The 18,518-nt window shown below is 38.7% G+C and overlaps 2 protein-coding genes and 2 long non-coding RNA genes across 9 annotated transcripts; 3 read left to right on the plus strand and 1 right to left on the minus strand.

The window, feature by feature from the left end:
- Window positions 1–177: 177 nt before the first annotated feature.
- On the minus strand, window positions 178–2,775 carry LOC116918320. The gene is made up of 4 exons (XM_032923999.2): window positions 2,078–2,775; window positions 1,756–1,998; window positions 1,303–1,680; window positions 178–1,215 (listed from the first exon to the last, which is right to left on the minus strand). Exons 1-4 carry the CDS (start codon window positions 2,177–2,179, stop codon window positions 226–228), a joined length of 1,713 nt encoding a protein of 570 aa, XP_032779890.2. The 5' UTR covers window positions 2,180–2,775; the 3' UTR covers window positions 178–225.
- An 889-nt stretch (window positions 2,776–3,664) lies between these two features.
- LOC123470363 lies at window positions 3,665–4,731 on the plus strand. Its single transcript, XR_006644015.1, has 4 exons — window positions 3,665–3,887; window positions 3,951–4,004; window positions 4,075–4,179; window positions 4,381–4,731. It is a non-coding gene; the product is annotated as an uncharacterized LOC123470363 (long non-coding RNA).
- A 1,774-nt stretch (window positions 4,732–6,505) lies between these two features.
- LOC123470415 lies at window positions 6,506–7,197 on the plus strand. The gene is made up of 4 exons (XR_006644087.1): window positions 6,506–6,601; window positions 6,665–6,739; window positions 6,816–6,882; window positions 6,952–7,197. It is a non-coding gene; the product is annotated as an uncharacterized LOC123470415 (long non-coding RNA).
- A 3,780-nt stretch (window positions 7,198–10,977) lies between these two features.
- Window positions 10,978–16,651, plus strand: LOC116918325 (DNA excision repair protein ERCC-5). Of its 6 annotated transcripts, none has more exons than XM_045170466.1 (14): window positions 10,978–11,117; window positions 11,225–11,346; window positions 11,420–11,500; window positions 11,557–11,651; window positions 11,711–11,913; window positions 11,993–12,212; window positions 12,348–13,742; window positions 13,824–14,037; window positions 14,107–14,166; window positions 14,228–14,318; window positions 14,447–14,529; window positions 15,830–16,017; window positions 16,089–16,260; window positions 16,341–16,651. In XM_045170466.1, the coding sequence occupies exons 2-14, from the start codon at window positions 11,259–11,261 to the stop codon at window positions 16,616–16,618; spliced, it is 3,168 nt and encodes a 1,055-aa protein (XP_045026401.1). In that variant the 5' UTR covers window positions 10,978–11,117; window positions 11,225–11,258; the 3' UTR covers window positions 16,619–16,651. The 6 variants fall into 6 exon arrangements, 2 of the variants coding, with proteins under 2 accessions (XP_045026401.1, XP_045026402.1); XM_045170467.1 differs by lacking the exon at window positions 10,978–11,117 and adding an exon at window positions 11,127–11,145; XR_006643951.1 differs by lacking the exons at window positions 16,089–16,260; window positions 16,341–16,651 and adding an exon at window positions 14,970–15,077 and having other exon boundaries at window positions 11,082–11,346; window positions 15,830–15,942.
- Window positions 16,652–18,518: the final 1,867 nt, after the last annotated feature.

Genomic DNA, 18,518 nt, shown 5'->3' on the forward strand with positions numbered 1-18,518 from the left:
ATGGGGTCCGTTCACAAAATACGTAACGTATTTTTGGTCAATTTTTGACTCCCCCCCCCCCCCTTGTAACGGTCCGTAACAAAGTTTACTACCCCCCCTCCTAAAAATACGTAACAAATGTTCAAACCCCCCCTCTATATAAATACATGCGTGGTGTAATAATAAAGGAAATCTGTATTGTATTGTTCATTCCGATTTTTTAAAATGCAAAAACGACACTGACATTCAATGGTCGGTGTTTATCCACGGACAGGATAGGTGTTGATCGATCGAGTAGACGGGAATAGGGCGAGGTGGAATAGCTTCATCATTTGGTACCGGAATTCCGACTAGGTCGAGCTCCTCCTCCTCCATCCAGTCCACATGTTCCCCGTTTTCCTCTACCGCAATAACGGCCATCAGCTCTCTTTGGCGTCGAGCTGCTACGCGCATCGGCCGCATTTTGGGGGCGTTCAAACTAACCGCTTGCTCACGATGAATTGCCATATGTTTCTTCAGGATGGCCACTGATGCAAAATACAGGTGACAAGTTTTACAACACCGGACGACAAGCAAGGATTGAATAGATGGACAGTAAAGGTCGTAAGGGAGGACCTTGAAGGAATGTGTAGAGCGTGGTAAAATTATGTCCATTTTTAACAACTGACCAGCAAAAAGGGAAGGAAACTTGTGACTCTCAAAGTTTTCCCTTTCTGGAACGATCAGGCCGAAGTCGCGTGACTGAGAGAGAGGGATCAAAGGAGGCAAAAAACGACTAGGCATGACAGTGAAATAGGATCCTCTTGGCTTCGAGCAGCATCCAGTATCCTCACACTTTACAATCTGAGTAAAGTATTGGCTTGTCCGCCCTTGAGTAGAAAACCATTCGATGCTTCTGGTCTCCAGTTGGTCCGCTCTCATCTCAGAGTTTTCAGGCACGATGTAGTGAGCAATGACCGGAAATGAGTCGATGATGCTTCCCGACCAAATCTCTGCCAAGGTCTCTCCAGCATACTGAAAATTCTGCTTCTCTAGTTCGACGTCAACCGTGAGACCGGAATTATTGAGGTGCGATCCGAAATGCTCGTGAGGAAGGATCAAACCAGATAGGTCACGGCTAAGAGGAGCCATTCTTCTCTCCACTCGATTGAACGCACTCCTGCCAGGAGCATTGCAAGCAATAAAAATTGCATCCAGATTGTGCCGGAGAAAGTGGTGAATGGAAACATCAATCACCTGTTTTAAATTAATATAAAAATATGGTAAATTAGAATATGCATTATGTTATTAAAGATAGAACAATGAGCTCTATAAATATGAAACCTTTTGGTAACGAGGGTTTTCGTCTGGACCTCCATCCACGCTGAAGACGAGAACCGGCTTGAGTAGTTTGTCGACTCCAACCTTGGCAAACGATTCAAATTCTGGGAGGTTGATGAGACTCTCAAAATCCACAGCATGAGAAAGGGCCGTAGAGGACGAATGTTTGCCGGATCGAATGCCTATGTAGGTGGGACCGGAAAACCCGACCGATTCTGGCTTTCCGAGGCCATCTTTTTGAATCTCGACTGCTCCATAGACGGACGGAATGAGCTTAGGGGCAGCAGCAACCACCCAGTCATGATCCGGTAACATAACTCGGTATTCCATGTGCATTAAAAACGGGGACTGCTTGTTGGCTGCGGTAGTACCAATAGGCACCTAGACGGAATAGTTCAAAATAATGAATATATTAATGAATATACCCGACTAAATTATTAATATTTTTATACGTACTCTACATTTGTCGTCCTGGCTTACATAAAAAACCTCTTGTGGCCCAAGAATGGATGACAACTCTTCCAGGCGCTTCATATTTTGAGCACAGAATCGACCATCAATGTGCCTTGAATGGGCATCGTTTTGGGCACGAATCAGCTTCACCGGAATGGTTTTGACGTGGCGCTTTCCCTCGTGAGTCGCACTGCTCCTCGGCTGAAGATGGAGATACACGCCACTTCTGCTTATTTGAAAGCCATCCTAAAATTATAAATCATATGTAATTTGTCGTTATAAAATAGCAATGTATTAAAACTGATACAATTTTAAATGTACGTACCTTCTGAAGTTGTTCAGTTAGATCATCGAGCGTTCGGACACTGCGATAGACTTCCGTTCTTCGTTTTTCGTGCGCAGCAGAGCCGTGCAGGGCAATGTCCATTATGGCTTTCAAAAGGCCAGGATGAACGTCATCAACATTTGGGCGGCCCCGTTTTTCTCGTAGACGAAGCTTGGATTTTAGTTCTGGATTTGATTCACACAGTTTCTTCAAGTTTTCGCTTCGAATCTTTCGGAATTTCTGGCTCTTAGCTGTCCATCAACTTTCTCTTTCAATTCCTTTTCCAGCACAGCTTTTCTCTTCTTCTTCTCTTTTAAGTCTTGTTCTTGCTCTGCAGTAATGACACCAGACTCCTTTCGTTTATACAAGCCGACTAAATCGGCATCAATCAAAGATAACTGTTTTTTTAGAAATTCTTGGGCCTTTGGAATTGGTTTCTTGGATGTTTTGAGGTTGACGTGGATGATGTCTTCATCGGTCTCCACCGGCTCCACAAACTGAGCATCATTGGGCTGGAACTGAATAGGCTGTTGAGCAACTTGTGCATTGGGCTCGTCAGGTTTCTTGTTTTTTGATGCATAATTGGACCAGATCGATAAAAGACTGCTCTGGACTTTCAGTGCTTTACATTTCAAGTCGTTGATGATCTCTTCCACTTTGGTGTTAACGTTTGGATCATTTTTTACTTTTAGCCAAAGTTCGTTAGTTTTTAATACTTGTAATACAAATTTCCCGATAGGGATTCTATCAAAACTCGCATTTCCCAACCCCCTGATACAGGCACCCTTACCCTTCTACAACGACCGGTGGATCGACCGACACTTTTTCTGAGACTTTACCCCAGAGATGGCGCTGATGGCGCGGCGATTTCAGGGGTGTCCGCACTAATCTTTCGTTCGTTTTTTTTTTTAGATGCTGTGCCGCTGAGATTGGTCTCCATTTGTAGAGGAAATAACGCAGGGTCAATCCGCGTGGATTTGACAAATCCGATGCGTGACCAAAACTCGGATTTCGTTGAAATTTGGTAAGTGAATCAATAAATATGTTTAAAATTTATTAGCCAAAGGATTTTTTTTTGCGCAATTAGGGAAAAAGTTACAGCAAAATGAAAATCAGATTTTTTCATTTTGCCGTAACTTAGGATTTTTTCCGCGTTTTCATTTTTATTTATTTAAGACTAGTTTTTATTTCTCTATTGATTTTTGAATAAGTACGTCTTATTCAGTTTTTCACGTTCTTTTTAATGGTATTTTTTTGTTTCAAAATTTTTAAATTTAATTACGTTATTTAACTTTTAAATGTTCAGAGTGTGTCTTACAAAAGTAGACCTGAACAGATTCGCTTCTGAGATTTATTTGTAATTTTTGCACTAAAAAAAAGAGGACATATTATAGTATATGCTCTATTTTTTTCGCTAGGGTTAAATTCTCCATAGTGCCGATTTAATTGTTTGAAATCTCTATTTTGATGTAAAATAATGGCTTCGGCGGCCATTTTCACTCATCCCTTTTCCCTGTCTCCCCTTTTTGACCAGTCCGCCAAGACCGCCTGGGGTAGTCAAGGTCAAAAAGGGGAGACAGGGTACTGCCATGTAGCGATTTCGATAGACGACGCCTTCAAGGGAGGAGGAGTCTACAACATATTGAATTTATCGATCGATTGTTAGGCCGATTTCGATCAGCATTGTATAGTTAATGAATGACAACTTGACGAGATCTCGACACGCACGTTGGAAGTGTACGCGTGTTTGCACCTCGATGAGCGTTGCACAATAACAAAGCTCCGTTGGTGAGCGTATTGATTAATAAAGGTATTTAAGACATTATCCAATTAGTCATGCCATAATTGCCATAATGTCTCACTTTGTTGGCAGCTAGGTGAAGTCCTTGAGTGCCTCAAGAAGGAATCGCCGAGCATCGTCATACAGGTAAAAGTCATGGAAGTTTTTTTGTTTAGTTTTACATGTTCAATAATTTGATTTTGTTTTGTTTTAGCAGTATTTTTTCCTTCAACAATTAATCTTGCATCTCCAACCGTGGAATGAGTTACATGTGACTCGAGACAAACAAACAGTGCAATTGCAACAATATAATTAGTCAGCGGTAAACAACACATTCTATCTGAGAATAGTTTAGACTTTTTGAGCGTATCTTTTGTTTATCACATGTTGCATTTTAATTACTGTTATTTTTAAATTTATATCCATGGTTTTTCTTTGACTAGATATAAATTTGCTATTTCTTCATGCAAACCACAAGGATTCTGCTTTTGCACACACCTTCATTATTAATGTGTTTCTTCAGGTATGGTCACTATCAGCAGCTTTACACACAGTGTGCATCGTGAATACACCAATCCCAGAGAAAAAATTCCAATGGAAAATATTGAGAATTTCTGCCCTTCTATCCTAAACTACACAATGCTGGTTTGTATAAATAGGCATAAAAAAACCTATCAACAGTATTTTTAGTTTGCAGTTTGCTTTAACATACAACTCTATGGCATGTTGATATTAGCTAAATTTTTATTATTTATAGGATAAGACGGTACAAAAAATTCTTCTCTTGGAAGTTTATGACTTTGGACTTGCTTGAGATGACCCTTGAGCCAAGAAGCTTTTCCTGCTTTGTGTGGACAGGAATATTGTCACACGAGTTGTATTGGAACAAGAACAAACGAATACAACAAGTGATGACTTAAATTCTAGACAATTATTCACTTTTAACTAATAACAATAAGGGATGACCATACCAAACTCAGAGAGCGTCTGAAGACTCCAGGGAACTACTCCTACGGAGCCCAGCTCCGGGAGCTCACCCGATGGAGACTCATCTAACGCATATTCAGGGCAGCGTTTTATACCGTCGCGCGAATTACTCCCCTTCCGGACTGCATATCTGCGTATCTTTCTTAGAGCGGACTTCTCCTGATAATTTCTTCCCCACGATCGCAGCGTTGTCCAAGGAGCGGATGACTCATCTCTGCGAAGCGATAACCAATCTCCCTTTTCACCCGCGACAGGTCCCCCTTCTTCAAGACAGGCGACCCGACTGTACTAATCATCTGCGATCCACGAAGGTTGATGAGACTAAAAAAAAATCAGCTTGCGTCCTCTTGGCAAATAAGGGACTTTTACTCCTTCGTTTTTCTTCTTTCCGGTTGCGCTTACTTGTTTAAATGTTTCTTGTATTTCCCGGATAGTCTTAAGGATTTATCTCTTTTTTTTTTTTTTTTTTATTTTAACCGCCTGCCTTCGGCCACGGAAGAGGCGCTGCAATCGCATATCTTCCGGCCGTTTGAGATTTACCATCCACTCGTTCGGAAGCCTTGTACACTTGAACCAGCTCCTGGCGGCGTCATCAAAATACTTTTCAAATTATTTTTTTTTTTCCAATATCACCCCATCTGTTGTGGGTAGAATATTCTTCAAAGCGCTCCATCAATTGGTGCGCAACTTCTTCCGAACTTTTTCGGAATATCAGTGAGCTAATAAATTTTCTGACAGCTTCCATAGCTTGTCTTTGCGGCTGCTCAATATGCCTTGATGGCACTACAAATTGTTGTCCCACGACCGGAACAACTGGACTCGTCGCCACTCTCAAATCGACCTCGGTTTCTGGATCCGAGTCTAAGCCTCTTGCAGTCTCGACTGATTCACCCCGACTGTCCGCTTCTTCGGTCAAATGGTCCTTTAAAATAGGACCTTCAAAATTTAGGGCTTCACCAACAAAGGAAGTTCCACTCTCCAACGATAAGGCTGGGGTAGGTGAAGTTTCTACCGGAACGCTTGACAGTTCTCGAAGCGGATGTAATCGTCGGCTGGGGTCTCTTGGGCAACTAGGTAGCCGTGGGTTGGTCCTCTTCGGCATCGGCTAACAATGACTGCAGCACGACTTCGTTTACTCTCAGGCAACGAGTTGCGTCTTCAACAATTGTCACACCGCAGCACAAATTCGTTACTTACTGGTAACGAGCTGCGTCTCAAAAATTAAAACTCTGCAGCACTAATTCGTCACTTACGGGTAACGAGCTGCATCTCCACCAATTGTCACACGAGTTGTATTTGAACAAGAATAAACGAATACAACAAGTGATGACTTAAATTCTAAACAATGGTTTAACTCAAACAAAGGGATAACCATTACCAAAAGTTGGAGAAGCGTCTGAAGACCTCTAGGGAAACCAGGGAACTCCTCCTACAGAGCCCAGCTCCGGGAGCTCACCCGATGGAGACTCCTCTAACGCAGATTCGGGGCAGCGTTTTATACCGTCGCACGAATTACTCCCCTTCCGGACTGCATATCTGCGTATCTTTCTTAGAGCGGACTTCTCCCGATAATTTCTTCAAAACGATCGCAGCGTTGTCCAAGGAGCGGATGACTCATCTCTGCGAAGCGATAACCAATCTCCCTTTTCACCCGCGACAATATTAGAGGCATCGATGTCTGAAACCAACAAGTGTCTTGCAAAGAAAGTAAAAAGAAACATTGATGTTGGTCATCCTCTGAGTGATGCTGAAGCCTGGTAAGAAGAAAGAATAGTATGAGTATTTGCTGCATCATTACTATTATAATTTGTATCTTTTAGGTATCTTATTGATCAATAATTGGTTCTATTCATGGGAAAAAGAATGTTGTGTGGGAGAAACAGGATCACAATTCAGTAGGTGTTTTACCATTTTAAATGAGTTCATTAAATAGAAATTTTTTAACATTCATGCATTGTTTCTTTAATGTAGATAAAATAATCGCAAAGTCTTGGTAATAATTCGCGAGAAATATGCGAATAGGGTTTCGCTGTGTTAAGTAAGTGTATCAGCAAGAATATTATACCGATGCACATTTTATTTCTTTAGTTTAAATTCGCAATCATAGTGAGTTCGAAGAGGATATTGATTGGGGTTTGGTGGGAAAAACTTGTCCGAAATCTTCCATCCTCTTCCAGCTTCTCTTAGCCACGCCCCGGGTAATCTCCCCGGGGGTTTAAATGCAATTGAGGCAGTGTCTCGGCTTGTCTTGGTTGATGGCAAGTGGAGGTACTGCCTTAAACTACTTACTACTACTTAAACAATACAAATATTTAAAAATATAAATTTTGTACTTGTTAATTTCGTGCATGTAATTCGCATGTTCTTAGAACATGAAGAACAAAGAATTGGAATCTTACACTGCTGATTTTCCTGATGATCTGGTACTGAGAATTACGGATTGTGTTTGAATTACCGCCGATTTAATTGCAATCCTATAATTGATAATTTGCTGTTATACATACTTGAATCTCATACTTACGAGAGTTTTATTTACCTGCTGAATGATTTTGTACACAATCTTTGTATATATCAAATGTATTGGAATGCTAACACAGATTTTATTTTAACTCATTCGGGTAGCGATAACTTTCAGCGTACTTTGCCGATGCTCAACCATTGAACCATGAGTTATATTTAATATTGCACTAATATTAGAAGACAGGAAAAAATAATATTGTAAAGGCAATTTTTATACGCTCGTAAAACTATATGCTAACCGGAATACCTTATACTCAAGGATCATAGCTTTGTGGCAGAATATTGGTGTGTGGATCCTAAGGTCTCGAGTTCAACCCCGGGTGAAAATTAACACGTTCAATGAAATTAAATACAGTGCCGGTCCAGTTATAGAACCGCCTAGCTATGGAACCGGCTCGGTTATCGAACCGATTTTTCTTTGCCGTGTTTCAGCGCCACCGTTGGCCGTATTAGGAACAATTTCAATTTTCTATGGCGGGAATGAATGGGTTTTACCTTTTAAAACATGCAAAAAAATATTACTGTAATGGGTTTTATCTTTTTAGGCAATGTTGTACATCGGTTTAATGACCCAACTAATAATAATAGGCGTTAAAGTTATTCATACCAAATACAATAATAATAATAGGCGGTAAAGTTATTCATACCAAATACAATAGAATACAATAGCTTCCACTATTCATTCTTATCTTCTAGCACCTTGTTCCATTCCAGTCCTTCTACCAACTCTAATTTCTTTTTCCTTCTGGTATAACAACAGTTCTTCTAGTTCATCAAACCACTTCCTCTGTGAATGGTCCCCCACCAATGAAGATACACTAGTATCTCACCATTCATAGCCATAGACTATATTACACATATATTAAAAATCTTTTTAAGTTAGTCATAGCAGCGGTTCGAACACGGGACTCTAGATCTATAGCGAACAGCATTACCACTCTGCTGTGTGCCCTTACATTTTAAGTCCGTCAAAGTTTGAGGGATGAAAGAACCGACGATAGGTGGCACTAAGATCGGGTGCTTGGTTATAGAACCATTCAGTTATAGAACCGGTCTGTGCGCGGTGCGCGATCAGACCGGCACTGTATTGTAATTTCAATGCATTTCTGTTAGATGGATTTATTGAGGACATGTTAATAGGAAATGATCTTGAATTGTGCTACAAAAAAATTCTAAGTGGAAATTTGTTGAACTCAATTAACACGAAAATAAGATATATTGTCACCATGAATTATGGCTTAGTGGTAAAGCATCGGCCTGCTATAGACCAAGATCGGATGCTGAGTTGCCAACGCTGAATTCCGACCTGCGGTATTTGTCCTCTCGGGCCCTATAGGAGGGAAATGAAAAATAATATATTTAATTAAGTTGTAGTTAGTTTTATTACAAAATCTTTTGGAATCGTGTACTATACCTCTGTGCTGATATAATACAAAAAATTTGATCTCCAAAAAAGCTGTTATTTTTCCAGGAAACTTTTTGAAAGGTACTTGTTTACCTTTCCACAACACCCCCTCCCCGTATTACAACTGTAGAACAAGAAGCAGACGTTTTTCTAAGTAAATTTCTGTTTCCTTATGAATAAGTCCTTTAGCATAATCAGATAACTTAAAAAGACTAATTGTGTAAAATAACTCATTACCGACATCACAAACTACACTACTCATGACATAAAAAACGAAAACAGTTTGACACTACAGTCACTAGTCACAGTCAATCACTTAACGTCTGCTACGGTACATTGTAAAAATGTAAACAAGTACCTTTCAAAAAGTTTCCTGGAAAAATAACAGCTTTTTTGGAGATAAAATTTTTTGTATTATATCAGCACAGAGGTATAGTACACGATTCCAAAAGATTTTGTAATAAAACTAACTACAACTTAATTAAATATATTATTTTTCATTTCCCTCCTATAGGGCCCGAGAGGACAAATACCGCAGGTCGGAATTCAGCCTTGGCAACTCAGCATCCGATCTTGGTCTATGCTGAAGGTCGAGGATTCAAATCCCAAATCAGTTGAATGATTTACTCGATATTTTCAGTTGAAAGAATGTCTAGTACAATCTTATACCATTACTATTGATCAAGCAGTATGCTTTAGGCTCCTGCAGAGAATGCCAGCGGTTAAACTCCGTTGCAAATTGTCTAAGTAATAAAATACGCATTCACGCCAACAAATCAAATTAAACAATTTATTTAAATTTGTTATTGGATATTATTTTAAAAATTGCCAAAATATCCGTTTTGGTTTTCTTAAATTGGCAGGAAAAACCTAAAGCTGGAGAACTATACATTTGTTTCTCGTTACTAGTTTGGTAAATTGGTAAAATGAAACGACATATGACCTGTTACTTTAGATCAATTATTTTCACGAGTAAAGATTGATTCCACAATCTTCCACTTCTCAGACAGACACCCATCCAGACAGGATGGGTGATAGATGATATGAAAAGTTGATTAATTAAAAAATTTATATTTTAGTTTATTGATTGCAGAGTCAGAGAACAATGTGTGGAATTTAATTTTCAAGCCCACGAAACCCCAGCTTTCCTTCTGCTTCAACAAGGCAATAAAGAAATTATAATTTCGAAAGGAAAACATTGAAACCCAAAACAAATCAGACATTTTTTAGCTGGCTTTTTTGCTTAATTTTATTATTAAACTTAACTTTTGAAAATATGAAGTGTATACATATGTTTAGGGCCAAGTTAACGAAATGGTTGAGTTGAGTCAAATATGAATTTTACATTACTTTTGAACAGGTCCCACTGAAGTGGGAAGTCTATACCCTTCCCACTTTTTCATTATTGGCATAATTTCAAATTTTTCTTAAAGTACATGATTTAGATTCAGAACGGAATGAAAATCACGGAAATCAGGTTTATTTTTTATTTTGCCGTCTGATTTTTGGAGAATTTTAAGAGATGTCATTTTTGGACGATTTTGACAAAAGTGGAAAGGCTATACCCTTCCTACTTTTTCATTTTTGGCAAAATTTTAAATTTGGCTTAAAATACGTGATTTAGATTCAGAATTGAATGAAAATCACGGAAATTAGGTTTATTTTTTTATTGGTTTTATAGTTTTTCATTTACATGTTAAAAACCATAAACGAAGTTGGTGCGCTAACAGAACGTTCGTTAATTTTTTTAACGGCTAGTCTAAAGAGAAAACCAATGACTAAATCGAAATCAGCGTTCAATTTCGATTATGCCGTCTGATTTTTGGAGAATTTCAAGAGATGTCGTTTTTTGCCGATTTTGACAAAAGTGGAAAGGCGGGATGAAGGCGTTGATGATCAGCGCACGCCTCATAGGACATGTATACGGAGTCTGTTTTGCCGGAAGAGCAAACGGTTTCCGAGATATAATGGCGAATTGGCGACCAGGCCGTACCCTATCGGGAACTTCCTGAACGGAGTGAGGGCCCCTAGTTTTACACTGAAAATTGAAATACAATCCGTGAACAGAAATTCAACATTCAAACTCTGAAAAAAGGAAACATGACTTTATACTTCCGCGAATGGATTCAAATCTGAGCGCCTTCGCATATTATACTCACATGTACGGAGGAAAGGTGGCGCGATTACTTGTCCATCAGTGAAGGGAAACGGATCCGTTGGTCACCACTCGCGGCATCCGTTTTCATGGAATAACATACTTGGATCTGAATCCGTTCACGGGTGAAGACTGTGTTGATTCACTCTGGTTGAACACAACAACTGTCGACCTTCCAGCCACTGCCTCCAAGGTCAGTCTCTAGCAGAACATTTGCATAGGTGGAATTTGAAATTTGAAAACAACAGAACATCCATTTGCCACGGATAAACTCTTTGTATATTATTTTTCGTCGAAAAGGTCACTGTGCCTTAGTTTCGAATACTTTGCAAATATGGGAGTTCATGGATTATGGAATCTACTTGAACCCGTCGGCAAACCTGTACCTCTAGAAGCACTCGAAAACAAAGTTCTTGCTGTTGGCAAGTTTTTTAAAATGTCTTGTAATGATCAAATGTTGTGATGATCCTTAATATTATTTGGTTTGTATTCAAGATGTATCAATATGGCTACATCAAGCAACAAAAGGGTTTCGGGATGCCCAAGGAAATCCATTACCAAATGCACATCTGCTAGGTAATACATCTTAGGATTTATCTGGGTTGTCTATACATTATTTGTAATTTTTCTAGGCCTATGTCATCGCCTTTGCAAGCTTTTATTTTTTAAAATAAAGCCAATATTTGTTTTTGATGGTGGTATTCCAGTGCTGAAGCGACAAACCATGGTATATTCCTTGATATAGTTGCTAACACATTTCATTTAGATGTCCATTACACAAGGTAGGCTTCCCGTCAAAGCAGGAGAGATACTGCAATAAAGAACAATAATGTAGTGGCAGAAAAAATCCTAACAAATTACATTAAGTCAGAAATGATAAATAATCAACTTGGGAAAACCAGAGGAAAATCTGGAGCTCCATTATTTAAAAAGAAAAAACAGGAACCTGATTTATTTCAGCTGCCACCCCTCTCAAAGGACCCTGTTGAGTAGGCTTCATTATCAGTGATATATGAAATAGAAGCAAAAGTGTGTTAACATTCAATGTTTGTTGCCGTTCATATTCAGGGAAACATCGGAAGATTCAGATTTTGAGACCTATGAAAATGATGTTACCGGCGATCTGGAATCGGTTTTGTTTCATATGAAAGGGCACAACATACATTCCGTAGACGTTACAAGTGAAGCGTTCCGCGCGTTACCAACCGAAATACAACATGAAATTCTTTTGGAGCTACGAGACACTCGCAAACAGTCTTCTTGGAACAAGCTTCATCAAATGCCTCAAGTAAACCATTTTACTCAAAACAATTTAAACATTTTTTAAGAAATCGAATCTTACTTCGAAACCCGATTGTGAGAATGTATGAATTTCGGTTCCTATATTACTAACCATGCAGTTTTGTTTAATTGTAATTTACAGGAAGCTGATGATTTTTCTGGATTTCAAATGGAAAGGCTGTTGAAACGACGAAATTTGCAACAACGTCTAGACGAGGTGGTAAAAGAAATTGGCCAAAAAACCCATGAACAGTTTGCCCTAACCAAAGGAGACGTGTCCAAGTCGTACAAAATAGCTTCTGATAATGTCACTCACTACGTCTTGATTAAAAAAGCATTGGAACACGAAAAAAAACCGACAGAAATGTTATCGGGGAAAATCGGGAATTTCAAAGTATCTGAGCAATCCGTTCCTAGTTTTGACCATGTTGGCATTGAAGATGTCATGGAAGTTGATCAATACGAGTTTAGTCAACAAGAGCTGTTCGCAATAATGGAAAGCGGAAACCAAGAACAGGCAGTTGCGTGTTCCAGTTCATCTGGTGGAGATTCAGATTTTGAGGAAGTTCCACCTGTCATACATTCACCAGTAAATAGGCTCATACTAGATATCCCAATCAACCCTAGATTTTCCTGTGAAGAGGATGATGATATGTTTGCCGATGTGTTTGCCCATGCAGTGCCGCAGAAGACAGAAAATTCAGGAAAACGTCCGAAAGTCGAAGAAAACATATTAACGAATGAAACTGAGAAAGAAAAATCAGGAGTACAAACACATGGGCCTTTAAGCACCTTTCAATCAACGGAAAACAGACCTTTATTCGATTTACTTGAAGTGAAAAAAGGGTTTGACCGTTTAGAACGTTCGACATATCTTCCGCCAGAGGAAAAAAGTGAAAAGAAAAATGTCGAGATATTTTTAGAAGAAACATCGTCATTTCCTGAAAGATGCGACATTAGCTCATCTGAAAATTCTGCTACTGGCATTGCTCGTATGGAGATGCAAGATGTTAACGCCACATTTGTTGAGGAAGATATTGCGTCAATTCCCACAGTGGGTGCTTTCACAGAAAATGCCACATTTGTTGACAAAAATATAGTGTCAGCTATCACAGTAGGTGCTTCTCCAGGAAACACCAAATTTGTTGACGAAGATATTACATCAGCTTCCACAGTGGATTCTTCCGCCGAAGAACCTTTCCCATGCGATAATTTCATAAATCCTGCGTTGGTTAGTATCAGCGTTGAAACATGTAAAATCAACGAGAAGAACAAAAGAAATGGTACCGAAGAACAAATCGGTGAAAGAATTGAAGCTCAGGATAATGTCACAGACAGAAACTCGCAGATGGGTGATGATGCTTCACATAACCCTTCGAAACTTGGTGAGAGACCTGTTATTTCCAACAAAAGAAAGGAAGAACTTGAAGAAATGGATAAACTGATCCTACAAGAGCAGTCAATCCTAATTCAGCAACATGGAAAGCAGGAACGCCTTGCTGCGTCAATTACTGACCAGATGTATTGCGAATCTCAGGCAAGGTTTAATTAATATTTCTAAAATTTAGTTGATTAATGATGATAGTAAAAATCTAAATTATCAATCTGTGTTTTGCAGGAATTGTTAAGATTGTTTGGAATTCCTTTTCTTGTGGCTCCAATGGAAGCTGAAGCGCAATGCGCCTTCTTAGATGAAGCTGGTCTAACCCAAGGCACCATAACGGATGACAGCGATATTTGGCTTTTTGGAGGACGCAGAGTGTACAAAAACTTCTTCAATAAAGGAAAATTTGTAGAATTCTTTGAAGCAGAAGATATTCATAAGGTTTTCAGTAAGTTTTTTTTCCTTCTTCCATTCTCCCTTCAAGATCTTTATTTGATTTGTAACATAATTTATTCAGAACTAGGACGCGAAAAACTTGTTCATTTGGCTCTTTTAACCGGCAGCGATTATACAGAAGGTATTAGTATGCACAAGAAACAAACGGCGTGCGCGTATTCAACTTTACTTTAATGTCAAAGGTATTCAAGGCGTCGGACCAGTTTGTGCTCTGGAAATTTTAGCAGAGTTCCCAAGTCAGGGGTTGGAAGCATTGGAGCAGTTTCGGGATTGGTATTTATATGCTTTCTCGTTTTTTATTTATTTATTTGAACAAGAGCTTACACCCAAGTGTGACATGTCGTTTTTATTTTTTTATTTTTTTTTATTTTATTTATTTATTTATTTTTTTTCTCCTACAGGATTCATAGCATCCAGACAAAGAAAAACGCACCTCCAGAGAACAAAATTCGACAGAAATTACGGAATCTCCGAGTTAATCCCGGTAAGTTCCATCATATAGCATATCGAAATTCGCCCCTTCCCTCCCACTCCCCGACACATTTACTCACAGACCGATTAGGTGTTGGAAATTCAAAAAACGAAGATAGTTGATCCCCACAACCTTTTTTTTTTTTTTGTAATATGTTTTTATTTTATGCTTTTCGGGGGCATAGTACCAAAATACCAAAACCGTATTTAATGGCAGTGGTTTGTGCGTAAATTTCCCAACAGATGGCTTATCGTGGGTGCAATCGTTGTTTTCGTTTTGCCATGAAGTGCACCATAGTATACTTATACTTCATGGTTTTGCCTTAAGTTTTTCGACATTAATTTCTTACCGGCCTTTATAGCTATTTACTATAAGTTACATTCAACATGGTTGTAAGTATTAGGATCGAATGCGACTAATTTTTTTCTTTGGTTTTAATGTCTATGAATAAGATGGGAATTGTTATTCCTTTTCAGAAAATAGGATTGAAAATTAGAGCCAGGCTTGAGAATGTCACCAAGTTGCGAGCTGGCGGAGACGATTTTCGTTGGTACCTCAAGGTATATATCTCGATGTGTGCCACTTTTGTTTCTGACTTGTAAAAAAGCTTCATTATTAAAAGTCTTTTGGTGTTTTTTAATTAGGTAAAGTGTGGGAGTTGCAATGAGGTGTCAGACAAATGGATTTATATTGCTCAAACAGAATCAAATGAAGTGAAGGGAGGGAGAGGGACAGCAAACATAGTTGTCAAGTGCAAGTTTTGTTCCCGAGAAAATAATATGGGTATTAATATCACATTATTAGGGAATTTACTAATGTGGCTTAAGTTATTTAATACTACTATTTCCTCCAGATATAATTCCTGAAAGTGTAACATCTTATGATGATGGTGATCAGGGTAAATTTAAAATCATTGTTAAATTTGATTGTCGTGGTATGGAGCCTGCAGATTTTTCACCTAGAGTATGTTACATTAGTTGATTGAATTTATCACAAGTTGCGTTAACATAAGGTTGTTTTTTCAGAATGGTTGGGTAGTGGAGGGACTAGAAAGCGGCATGAAATTCAGCGATATCGACTTGTCTGACAAAGAATGGGTCGAATACGATGAAAAGGCGAAAAATGAAGTTGGCATTTATGAGATCGAACATGAGTTTTCTCGCGAAAAATAATATTGTACGAAGATTGAAATGAAATAAATGTGCTGCGTCATCCAGTGTTTCTACATGCAAGCCATTATTTGGTCGTTTACAAGCTCATCGGTGGTGACCAGGTATTAACTACAACATTTCTTTGTTCATTTACCTCTCAGGCTTTCCCAACCAAGCAGTTGTCGATGCTTACAAAAATCCAGAAGTAAACGAATCCCTTAGTAAGTTTTCATGGAATGAACCTGAAATGGATGCTTTACGAGATTTCCTAAACGAAAAAATTGGCTGGAATCGAGATAAATTCAACTCAGTGGTGATTCCAGTTCTGGAAAGATTCAAAGAGAAACAAGTACAGTATATGTTTTACAAGTTGATAATAGTTGAACAAATTCTATAATCTACGTGTTTCTCACCTCACAGTGCCAGACTAGAATAGATTCTTACTTCTCTGTTAAATTCCCACCGAAAGCGGCTACCATCGTAAGCAAAAGAGTGATGAGTGCACTGCGTAAAGCGGATTTTGGTGGGGTACAAGAACTAGTAGACAAGGTTACCGAAACAAAAATACTTCCCAAATTGCCAGAAGAACGAAGTATTTACAGTTTATCTTAAAGTTCTATAGCTACAGCACCAGACTTTGATGCTTTTATTTTGGCTTTGTTTTCCAAATAGGGAAAACACAGCAAAATCAGAATCCTGTGAGAAACCATAAACGCCTGGCAGCCACGACGCCATCCAATGAGCCAACCGCTTCTACGTCGGGTGACAGCAGTAATGCAGCCGAAGTTATATGGCAAAAAGAAACTGACAAGCAAAAACTTATAGCCAATAAATTGAAAGCAATCGAGTTGTTTAAGAAATCAAGAGGCCGTGGTAAACGTCCTACTCATCGACCACGACCGACGTCTTCTCTTGCATACTTGTCGGATTCAAATTCAAATTCTTCGTAACTGTGCCTTCAATAAAATGTTTTCATTTTTCTAGATATGTTTTTTTCGACGACCACAACTTTCCAGTTTATGAAACGTAGATTGTGGTGTTACTGCTGGGTTGTTGGGTGCAAAGCAATATTGTTTTCTAGCAAAAACACGATCATCGTGGAACGTTGTGTATTCTCTTTCCAGAGATACTCCGTTTAAACCGAAAGCATTGAAAAGAGATTTTAAATTTGATGCACATTTTTGTGTCAATAGATGACAGTATGGGCGGGTGGGGACCCCGTTTAGAGCCAATTGGGGCCTATCGCTAGGCATCACCAGTACCATAGTCTAACATTAGAGGTCCCAGAACTGTCGTCTGCTAGGGCTGTTCCTGTTCGTCTGCTATTTCCGCGGCAACATGGTCTCCACGTACAGTATGTTCCAAAAAAATCCGACCACCCTTTTCAAATAAAAATGCCCCCTATTGTCAAATAGCACAATTGCATCGAGTTTTAGGCCAAATTGAAGCACGTGGTAAAATGTGGGAAAACCATGTAAGAAATTGCCATGGAAACGAGACAACTATTAGTTAGCTCGCATCCTTACATCAGTGTGTGCTGGGAATACTTGCCGTTAGGCATAGCCAAGAACTAGGGGCCCTCACTCCGTTCAGGAAGTTCCCGATAGGGTACGGCCTGGTCGCCAATTCGCCATAATATCTCAAAAACCGTTTGCTCTTCCGGCAAAACAGACTCCGTATACATGTCCTATGAGGCGTGCGCTGATCATCAACGCCTTCATCCCGCCTTCCCACTTTTGTCAAAATCGGCCAAAAACGACATCTCATGAAATTCTCCAAAAATCAGACGGCATAATCGAAATTGAACGCTGATTTCAATTTAGTCATTGGTTTTCTCGTTAAACTAGCCGTTTAAAAAATTAACGAAAACAGTGCTGTTGGCGCACCAACTTAATTTATGGTTTTTAACGTTTAAATAAAAAACTAAAAGACCGATAGAAAAATAAACCTGATTTCCGTGATTTTCATTCCATTCTGAATCGAAATCATGTATTTTAAGCAAAATTTGAAATTTGGCCAAAAATTGAAAAAGTGGGAAGGCCAATAGGAAAAAACCTGATTTTCGTGATTTTCATTCAATTCTGAATCGAAATTATGTATTTTAAGCCAAATTTGAAATTTGGCCAAAAATGAAAAAGTGGAAAGGGTATTGCCTTTCCACTTTTGTCAAAATCGGCCAAAAATGACATCTCTTGAAATTCTCCAAAAATCAGACGGCATAATCGAAATTGAACGCTGATTTCGATTTAGTCATTGGTTTTCTCTTTAGACTAGCCGTTTAAAAAATTAACGAAAACAGTTCTGTTCGCGCACCAACTTCATTTATGGTTTTTAACATGTAAATGAAAAACTATAAGACCAATAGAAAAATAAACCTGATTTCCGTGATTTTCATTCAATTCTGAATCTAAATCATCTATTTTAAGCCAAATTTGAAATTTGGCAAAAAATGAAAAAGTAGGAAGGGTATAGCCTTTCCACTTTTGTCAAAATCGGCCAAAAATGACATCTCTTGAAATTCTCCAAAAATCAGACGGCATAATCGAAATTGAACGCTGATTTCAATTTAGTCATTGGTTTTCTCTTTAGACTAGCCGTTAAAAAAATTAACGAAAACAGTTCTGTTAGCGCACCAACTTCATTTATGGTTTTTAACATGTAAATGAAAAACTATAAGACCAATAGAAAAACAATCCTGATTTCCGTGATTTTCATTCAATTCTGAATCTAAATCATGTATTTTAAGCCAAATTTGAAATTTGGCCAAAAATGAAAAAGTGGGAAGGGTATTGCTTTTCCACTTTTGTCAAAATCGGCCAAAAATGACATCTCTTGAAATTCTCCAAAAAT

The sequence above is a fragment of the Daphnia magna genome, linkage group LG3, assembly GCF_020631705.1.
Source record: "Daphnia magna isolate NIES linkage group LG3, ASM2063170v1.1, whole genome shotgun sequence".
Taxonomy (NCBI): Eukaryota; Metazoa; Arthropoda; class Branchiopoda; order Diplostraca; family Daphniidae; genus Daphnia; species Daphnia magna.